Source organism: Phragmites australis, chromosome 16 (genome assembly GCF_958298935.1).
Source record: "Phragmites australis chromosome 16, lpPhrAust1.1, whole genome shotgun sequence".
In the NCBI taxonomy this organism is placed as follows: domain Eukaryota; kingdom Viridiplantae; phylum Streptophyta; class Magnoliopsida; order Poales; family Poaceae; genus Phragmites; species Phragmites australis.
The window spans coordinates 13952678-13962897 of NC_084936.1; the positions used below are offsets into that span (position 1 = coordinate 13952678).

Below are 10220 nucleotides of genomic sequence, written 5' to 3' on the forward strand. Positions count from 1 at the left end.
TCCTCATCGCGGGAGAGGTAGATGTAGAGGTAGAGGGATACTAGACTGGCTGAACTCAATCGACTTTTCAGGGGGTGACCTGTGAGAACTATTATGTATATATGTGTGTTTGTCGACGCCTATGACTTGAAATATGTGTTCATTACTATGTATTAATGAAGATGCTTTTATTATTGATTTACATTAAATATATGTATCATTGTATGCATGTATTGAGAGAGAGACAGAGAGATCGGGGAGTGAGAGGGAGTACAGAGAGGACAGAGAGAGGGAGGAGGGGAGGGAAGAGAGGCAAAACACTACCAGCTGAATCCTTCAGCTGGCAGTGATTTCAGGTTTATCACTGCCAGCTGAAGGATTTAGCCGGCAGTGATAATGCCCTTCACTACCGGTACATCGAGCCGGCAGTGATAATCCATGACTACCATTACCCGTTGTCCACTGTCGGCTCCAAAATCGACAGTGAATATGGTTTTAGAACCGACAGTGAAGAGGATTTCTGTAGTAGTGGTGGTGTCTTAGTTCGATTATGGACCCCTTTTGGGTCCGTATGTTGTAATTCCTGCACATATCGGTTTTACGTGCCTAGTTTGTGATGCATGTAATAACAAATTGTCTGTTGTATGTTCCCTGATGTTTTTGATTGGTATGGTTTGACGAAAGTTGCCGCTTATGCTTGGAAATACTTCTTGACGTTGCACCGCCTTGTCTTGGCATGATTTAAACATTTAAGACTGATGGCTAGGCTTGAAATCGTGAAAGCTTCGCAGCGAAGCGTCATCCCCCATCCTTTGAAGTTTAGGTGTCAGGACTAGCGGCTAGGCTTGAAACCGTGAAGGCTTCGCAGCGAAGGGCATCCCCAACACCCAGTTCCAGACCACTATTTACGGATCACACATACCATAGTGAAAAAAAAGCACCACGATGTAAAACAAAAAAGGAAATTGACAACTAGAACAATTAACTTACCGATCTTCGAAGCTTTAGACCTGTTCATGGTTGTGAAGTATCTTTGCCTGCGACGGGGATTCAATTTACCACTTTGGCAACTCTAGAACCGGGTCAAGGCGGCACCAATGCCAAGCCAACAAGGTGTGGCGATAGACAAACAACAATGATATGAAGTAAAATAGAAGCTGCGGCGGTGAGGAGGGGAGGTACGGGAAACCCAAAGCACCACTCCTCCTATTTATGGGGATACATCGGTCATTCTATTTGTACTTTCAAATCGCAAAATTTGTATATATTTTTTAGTTTAAAAAATTATGTGGCTATTTTGGAAATTTGTAGAAATAGGCACCTTTCACCCGTCTAGTAGGTGAGAAGTAAAAATCGCTCATCCATCCGGTGGTATGTTTAAAGTTTAAAAATCATAAAAATACCACATTATAATCCTCTCAACATTCAAATCACTATCATAGTAGTCATAAAAAATCTAAAAAAAATATGTGATGCACAATATGCTAACATCTAACGCTCTACAAAATTTTGGGCAAAAATATGACCGGTAAGATGAGAGAAAAAAGACAAATTTCAGCAATTTCGGAAAAAAAGGACCTATAAGATGAGAAAAAAAAATACAAGTTTCAGTAATTTTTTGAGTCAAATTTTGTGGAGCATTAGATTATAGCATCATCTATACCACATATTTTTTAGAATTTTTCATGACTATTTCTATAGTATTTTGAAGATTGAGCTCATTTTTAAACTTATCGTACATCCACCGAGCGATAAGTTTAAAAATTACAAAAATGTTGTGTTCCAATATTGTCAACCTTCAAATTATTATCAAAATAGTCATAAAAAAATCTGAAACAAATGTGTGTTATAGACAATGCTATAATCTAGCGCTCTATAAAGCTTTGTTGAATCGATATTTTTTTAACCTATCATCCGTTAGATAGGCGATTTTTATTTCTCACTCACTGAACAGGCGAGAGATGCTTATTTTTGTAAATTTCCAAAATAACTGCATAATTTTGCAATTTTTTAAATTAAAAATATATAAATAAAAAAGTTCCCAAATCGTACAGCCCGACAGTGGACCACTACTACAGCCCGGCACGGGAGATGGGCTCAGCCCGCAGAGCACACGTTTGGTTTTTCCCTTTTCTTCTCAATTGCTCAGTACTGCCTAGGGTCCCTATATAGATTAATTGCTGTATGACCGTTTAGATTGCTCTTCTGCTTGTTTCCAAAAAGAAAAAGAACATGGCACCTGTGATTGATCTCATGATTGGAGTTGTAGTAACGTTGAGCCAGCAGGGCTGCAGGGAGGCAGCTAACCAGCTGCCTGATTGGTATCATGATTGGAGTTGTAGTAACGTTAATTCAGAAATTGTAAGAGTTTACAGAAGAATAGTTACACAAATTGTCATTATATATGAGCGTACAACATACAACCAACACATTTTGGCACGTCAACAACTGTCTAGCTTCTTTAGGTGCTCCATTCATTTTGGTTCTCATTTGGGGAGAGAGGGAAGTCTGCACGCCTGGTCTAAAACAAGGAAGACAAGCATGAATCGAATGCTGAATATTTAGAATCACCAGATTCCATATCAACATGTTTACCAGCATTAGAAAAATCCATGCGATGTCTAAACGAGCAATAATTCCATAGAATGGCTTAAATAAATAGTAGCCTGTATTTTACTAGCTTCTCGATACATATCCACAACAGCGATATTTTGACTCTTTACAATGTACAACAAGGTGACTTAAAAAATTCCAGCAAAAGGTTTTGAGAGCAACCAAATTTATTGTTCTCATAGACTACTAGAAAAGGTATAACAATATCATTATCTGAATATTATCAAACTTTTCCATAGTCAATGTAGTAAAATGTACAGATGTTAATAAGAGGATACCTCAGCCACCTATATGTATCATAGGTCTATTTGCTGTCTTGGCAATATCAAACATCCCAGCATGTTTAGCTTTCTTCCTTTTAACCTGAACACAGGGAGGTCAGGCCATTAGTCAAACTTGCAAGCAGTATCTCAGGAAAGCTACAAGAAATCCCGAAAAAGAACACTTTCAACATTCAACTGAAGACAATCTTGTAACTTTCAAGTAAGTTGATATCTAATGAAAATGTGCATAGAAGCAAGTGAAAAGAAAACAATACATGCTTATGCTCAAAAAGAAGCAGCCAGAAATAGGCAAGACAAGTTCAAATTTTGAAAAAGAAAAGGAAAGCAGGCCACTGTTTTTAATTATAAAGATAGTAACCTAATAAGTTTGTCTACATACCGCAGCACTAATTATCTCCTTTAGTCCAACATCATCCACACCAGCACGGATGGGTTCTTTCAAACTCACCTGTACAAATCAAGACACACACACTCAGCCACTTTTATACTGTAACATATTCAATAAAAAGGAAATTATTGCTGTTATCCAATCTTGCCACTTTTCAATTAAAAGGAAATAAATTGGAGGGAGATTTAACTTCTTTAAAAAGTAGAAAATTGAAAGATTGACTTCACTAATCTACGGGAACTCAATGCTAAAACATTCTATACCTAAGAAACTTCTCTTTTATCTCCAGAAAAGCACATTTTGAGAGCAAGAAAGGAAATAATTAATAAATCAGGTTGATCCATTTTCTCACTTGAATAAATTCGGATCAAATGATATTTGTCTAGAAAGGAAATCATCATGTTTGGAATTGCTTCAACATAAGAAAAGTTTTGAAATTAATTCTCCAAGAAAATATCTCAATTGTAGTTAGGTAGATCAAACAATTGCAGAAAAGGGGAAATTATCATTGCTTAAAATTGAATAGCCACCATGAAACGTTAACACCCAATAAGTTGAATCGATGCAAATTTCTGAACCAAGATTCACAATATCAGAGTACAAAATTAATTTTGACGGAATCTGAAGTTGAAATAACTTCCACTCTTGATTCAATAGTTCGTTTTCCAAAGTGCATAAGACCAGAAGCATCTGTAAGGCAAATTATTATCGCAACTGACTGAAATCAGGTGGCCATAATACTAAATTTGTGGTGCAACACTGTAACCACAACTGTTTCAGGAAAAGCAACATGATCATGAACTATCTGGCATAGCAAACTCTTAAGTTTGATTGGATCTGTTTTCTGGTACTTGTATATTATCAAACCCAAAATGAGTAATGTTAGGGTAAACACCTACCGGGAAGATAGCCATATGGCGTTAGCTGCTAGAGGAGGGATTAGACTATAGATTGGGGAGACTTAAAACTATAGGGAAGACACAGGAGAAGAGGACTGGGAACTAGATTGATTTCTCTTTCTTGATTGATTAATCACGGCTGACGCCGTGTATATATAGCCGGCCTACAAAGACTCCATTCAAACCAACTCTATCTCTAATCTTATCCCTAGTTTAAATCAAACTCTATCACTTAATCTAATCTCTAATTCTCTCCTAATTTAAGCTAACCAAACTCTATCTTATCTCCTAAACTGAATCTGATTCGAACTAACAAACCAATCACATGAACAGTAATTCCTGCACCTAATAAGTGATGCATTAGAAAATTTCTTGAGTAGAAAATTTAAGAGAAATCCGTGCTTGTAAAGAAAACAGAACATGAATCAAAGCCTTAGCCAAGCAAGCAGTTCAGCATACCTCTGAGGGGCCAAATAAGCACACCTTGAAGTTTCCATCAGCCAATAATCGCAATCTATTGCAACCAGCACAAAAATGCTCCGTCATTGATGTAATAAATGAAATTGTCCCAACATGCCCATCAATCCTGAAATTCTTTGCAGTGTCTGTAGGGTGGTCTTGAAGTCTCTCTACACCTTTAAAACTTTGCCGCTGATTCAAATGGGTGCCAATCAAATAAGAAGTTACTAGTAGCTTACATAATCAAATATATAAAGAGAAGACTCAATACATAATGCCATAGCTAGATGCTAGAGGAAGAATACAATAGAGCACTTCTCAGAGGTGTACCTTACCACTTTGTCTAACATCTCTGCATAAGGAACTAGCTTCTTCACATTCCAAACATTACCATCAAATGGCATAAACTCAATAAATCTAACATTGATGGACTTGTGTCTTGTCAATTCAACAAATTTGCAGATTTCATCATCATTCATACCACGCATGATGACACAATTGACCTGGGTATAGAAAAAGGTGAAGAAAGTTAAATCAACAAAACTAAATACTACATGTTCATTATTAAGAATATGATTCCATGATAGAAGACACATTCAACTGGAAAGGCCTGCACATATTTTAGTATGCAAAAAGCTGATTACCTTCACAGGGTTATATCCAAGTTCTACAGCGGCATCTATTGATTCCAAGACCTTTGAGTGCCCTTTGCGCCTTGTCATGAACTCAAATTTTGCAGGTACCAGTGTATCTAAACTTATATTTAAAGCATTGAGTCCACATTCTTTCAGCTTTGGGAGCTTCTTAGAAAGAACGATTCCATTTGTGGTCATTGCAAGAGTTTTCAGTCCCTTCAAGCCAGAAAGATGTAAACAAATATCTTCAATATCTTTTCTTATGGTTGGTTCTCCACCAGTCAATCGGATCTTATCCACACCAGAAGTAACAAAAAGGTCAGCAATTCGAATTATCTCATCATGTGATAGAAGCTCCGACTTTGGTGTTAGTTCAACTCCTTCAGCAGGCATACAGTATTGGCACCTCAGATTACAGCGCTCGGTCAAGGAGATCCTCAAGTAATTGTGGAACCTTCCGAATGAATCAACAAGCATTTCTGATGATGATGCTTCTCTCGGTAGAATATCTGGTGCGGTAGCACATGAAGTTGCATACTTATTTGAGCACCTCTGGCTGTCAGTGGTTCTTATTGAGGAGGAAATGTTGGTCAAACATTGGAATCCTACCCTCATAGTATCAATCTGCAAATTTGGCAAGTTGTTTAAAAGTGGCCAAGAACAAGAATAGGATATAAATGAATTAACTTATCGACAACTTCGTCATCAGGGAAAACAACAATCCATGGGTCTATCTAGCCAATCCAAAAAAATACTGGAAAATTGATATGCTGCAATAAAAAGTAAATGCAATGCATGTTTTTTTTTTTTTTTGACCAGGGAAAACAAATGCAATGCATGTTTAAAGCAAAGGTGCAGAAGATCTCGAAAGTGTTCCAAACTGCTTAAGAAACACACTTATCTCCATTTCAGTAATAACTAATAAGCTTTTTTAAGTCCTTAACTACGTTACCCCTCAATAGAAACCTAAATATGAAGGAATAAAATCATGCACTAGAACGCTATGTCACTCCGTCAATTTTCAGATAAAATTACTTGAAGCAAAGCTGGATAACTCAAAAACACAACTGAATAACATTGAAGTGTACTTCAAGAATCTGAGGCACACACTTAGCCAATAAATCATTATGAAATATTATGTAGTCTCAAGCAGCCTAACGGGGATATAAAAGTACAGACTGATCACCCAATTCTTACAGGAACAGTTTCCACAAATTTAATGCTAGTAATAAAGTTTTCTGGCACGACTTTCATGTCTAACAACAATTTGTCAATCACCCAATTCTTACAGCAACAATTTTAATAACTGTTCATTATGCAATTAGAATCTGGATGATTTTACTGAAGCAGAGGAAGAAAGCAGGGCTCAGATTAACAGGTCCAGGATGCGTTCATACAGGCATATAAATTCGCACTACCAAACACTAGGGGAAACTAGCTTGCACTCCTATCTATAGGCTATAGCACCAATTCAGCCACTCAATCCAATATTACCAAGGCAACAACAACAAAGAAACGAAGTAAAATTACGCGTTTCTGAGAAAATCATGAACTAAAACGAGTGGCAAGCATAACAACCCAGCAGCAGGACCGATTCAAGAAGCCCATCCCACAGAAGGAAACGAGACTCACTGCGCGATCCGGCCGCCGTCTGCGGACCAGCTCCGAGACGCAGCGCCGCATCATCTCCTCCTAATCCAAAGCAATCCAAGAAAGGATAGCCCGAGACGACGAGCCGCACGCTGCAATCGAGAGAGTCAAGAAGAAAGCCGGCGGGGAGATGAGCAATCGAAATTGAACAGCACACCCCAACGGAAACAAGATCTTGATTAGGCGGTCGCCCAACCAATCAGTGAGCAGACACAAAAAAAATCCTGCTTCTTGGCGGCTGAAGTAAAGCTAGAGAAACACCTCCACGTGCTGCGACGGGACCGAAGGGAATTTGGCGGTTGCAGGTTGGAAAGGGCAAAATGAAGAGTGAACCCGTCTTCTCTACTCTTGGCCTTTGTGTTGTGCCTAAAATACCCTTGGCGCCCTCTTGGTTGGACCGAGACGGGGCTGCGACCTCGGCGAGCAGCTCGGGTCAGGGCGGGCGGCGGCCTCAATGTTCCTGCCGAGGACGGAGTGGGGCGGGGAGCAGTGTGAGGGGGCGGGCGACTGGGGAGGCTGGCTGCCGGCGAGCTCGCGAGGCGCCGGTGGGGATTGGGTGTAGTGCAGGTGCAGGCGGCGGCGCAGTAGTACCTTTCAGTCCGGTGGGGACTGGGGAGTCCAGGCCGAGAGTTCGAGTATTTTTTTTTTAATTTTACTAAGTGCCGTACGTCGTAACGGGAAAAAATTTGTGGTTTAGACTTATGCATTACAATAAAATAATAATTAATTTGACAATGAGCGTGATGAAAGTCTCCATCTCGTGTTGTATACAAATAGCACAAGGATATATTTTTTTCAAAATAAAATAGCAAAAGATATATTACTTGACTCAAAGTTGTATATACGGTGGCTATAGCGGTAGGTGGATGGATAGATGGATGGATTTGAAGGGATTTGGGCGTGTTTGAGTCGATAGTAACCGATGGCACGAAGGTTACGGCACTAGTTAGATTTGGAGATAATTGATGGCGCGAAAGAATGGCGAGCTCGTTTACCCTCCGACGGAAGTGATGAGCCCGGGGAAAAAATGGTGAGCCAAGAAAATAACGAAAGAATAGAAAGCTGACTGAAGCCTGTTTTTTAGTTAGATAGATTCAGTTCGAGATGCTCTTAGCCATGGATGTTGGCTGGAAGGACTAAAAATCATCAGAGTTTTACAAAATGGATCAGAATCATCTGGGACTGATGGATGTGATGGATTGTTGCCTCTGTTTCTCCAAAAGAACATGTACTCTGATAGAAAAGCACCAAGGAAAGGTTCACAGAAACACAACCATGGCCGATGGACATTGGATATAGTACCAGTAATGAACACACGTGCATCTCCACAGACAGTTAACGTAATATGTTAATTGCAACTTGCATCAAATTTTGAAAATTTACATAGCAGCTCGTTTCAGCAACCACAACCACCAGCAACCCATATTTTCGCAAGGTCTGAATTATGAGCTGATGCTTTTGGACAGAAGGAATTATTCAGAAAACTGTCGAAAGAAAAGATGAGCAATTCTGCTATATTCATGATGCTCTGAATTGTGGCCACCTATGAACCATAAGTGGTTATTCCAGAAACAAATCTATCTACCAACATAATTTACATGTACCGGAGAAAAAATGAAGCTTGATATGCTGAAAACAGTACAGGGCTGGGTCAAACACAAACTCTTGTGTTTGCAATGGTTCTCGTAGTACATTTGGTACACAACATCCGAACAAAGGGACCTCACAGAAGTTGAGACACGCTCATGTTTCAAACAAGTCATTCTTGTAGAAGAGAGTCCAATCAGAATCATCGGATGAGACGAGCTCGAATCCTTCTGCTCTCATTGACTCAGCAACTGAAACGGGGTTCGGAGAAACCTTGCTATCATTCTTCGGTTCATCACCGATGCAACTGATGAACTCAACAGAGCCGAGCCACATGCTGCCGGGTGGTCTCCACCCTCCTGTAGGCAAGAACCAGTACTTGGAAAATTGGTGTCAGGAAAAGCCTCGTCATTGTGCGAAAGCACTGGTGCATCCTCATCATCAGACAGCCATTTGCAGCAATCCAAGTCGCCAATATCAAACATTCTGCTAACAAGCCCTTCAAGCCAAGAGATCCGAGTCTCTGCCATGACCAGTTTCCGAAAACTCGCCTCCTTCCCCTTCAATTCTACGGCATGAGGAGACCTCTTAAAAGAGGTCAAACAAGTCCATGGATTCTAGAGGGGTCGGAGCTCCTACCAATTGGAAGCTAAGCTCAGGCAATGGTTCCATCATCTTCATGGGACAGCTGCCCGTCCTTGTCAACCCTGAGCGTGTGCCATTGCTGACACTTTCAGGCCATGACTCACCGGAAATTGGTGTCGGATCCGCTGCCGAGGCGTAGCGGTAGTTGCTGCCCAGTCCCTGCTGGGCACACAAAGACCTTAGTCTGGAGGACTCCGATGCCCTCTTGACAAGTGAGAAGGGACTAATGATGTCATTAGTGCTCGGCGTCTTCTGCACTTGAAGAAATCCCGATGACGGCGTCGTCCCGGACAATTCGGATGCTGGGGTGCCAAAGTCCAGCAGACCACCGAGCAGCGGTGAGCCTAACAGCCATGTGCAAGCCGGGGAGAATCGCCAAAACGCGTCCTCCAAGGAGCATCTCGGCACGAAGATCTCGTCCTCGAGCAAATCCACTCCGCCTTCGTCGAGTGGAGACACGAGCCAGTTCATGGACGCCTCCTCGTTGCCGCATTCCGTCGAGCACGTCATTGCATACCTACTTGCTTTAGGACATATAGTACGTAGTACGTCATTGCATACGTACTTGCTTTAGGTCAACTAGGCTACAGTTGAGAACGGGCTCGTAGCCCAGTGGAAGCTAGCTCCGGTGGAGCGCTCCCCGCCCGAGTTCGATCCCTGGGATCGGACTCGGGTGTCTCACCGGGATTTATTCCAAAAATAAATTTGCAGGTATCCTCAGGCGTCTATGGACCATAAGGGGAGGCAACGTGCCCGTCGCTAACGGAGCTGGATTCTTCGTGAGTCTCTGGTAGACGTGTGTTAGTATAGGTTCTGGTTCTAGCGTGAGGGGTGTGTTGGTGTGTGTAGGGTGCGTTGTGTTCAGGCGTTCGTTCAGATACTACAACTTGTCCTCTAGATCTGAAGAATAAAAAAAAAACTAGGCTACAGTTGACTTCTCACCGACTAAATGCTCCAGCGAGCTGAAATATCGAGCACCTCCAGTACCGACACATTAGTAACGTAGTTTTCTTTTCTTATTTTTGCTGATAAAAGTAAGTGTAAGAAAATACTTCAGGCATTGCAATGGTCAAAAACATTT

The 10220-nt window shown here is 41.0% G+C and overlaps 1 protein-coding gene and 1 pseudogene across 2 annotated transcripts; both read right to left on the reverse strand.

Moving 5' to 3' along the window:
• Positions 1-2309: 2309 nt before the first annotated feature.
• On the reverse strand, positions 2310-7507 carry LOC133895529 (GTP 3',8-cyclase, mitochondrial). 2 transcript variants are annotated; one of them, XM_062335923.1, is made up of 8 exons: positions 7169-7507; positions 6890-6999; positions 5267-5881; positions 4958-5125; positions 4623-4814; positions 3256-3324; positions 2871-2955; positions 2310-2500 (listed from the first exon to the last, which is right to left on the reverse strand). In XM_062335923.1, exons 2-7 carry the CDS (start codon positions 6941-6943, stop codon positions 2872-2874), a joined length of 1182 nt encoding a protein of 393 aa, XP_062191907.1. In that variant the 5' UTR covers positions 6944-6999; positions 7169-7507; the 3' UTR covers positions 2310-2500; position 2871. The 2 variants fall into 2 exon arrangements, with proteins under 2 accessions (XP_062191907.1, XP_062191908.1); XM_062335924.1 differs by lacking the exon at positions 7169-7507 and having other exon boundaries at positions 2310-2495; positions 6890-7158.
• Positions 7508-8447: 940 nt separating this feature from the next.
• LOC133895857 (uncharacterized) lies at positions 8448-9708 on the reverse strand (annotated as a pseudogene).
• Between the last annotated feature and the right edge of the window lie 512 nt (positions 9709-10220).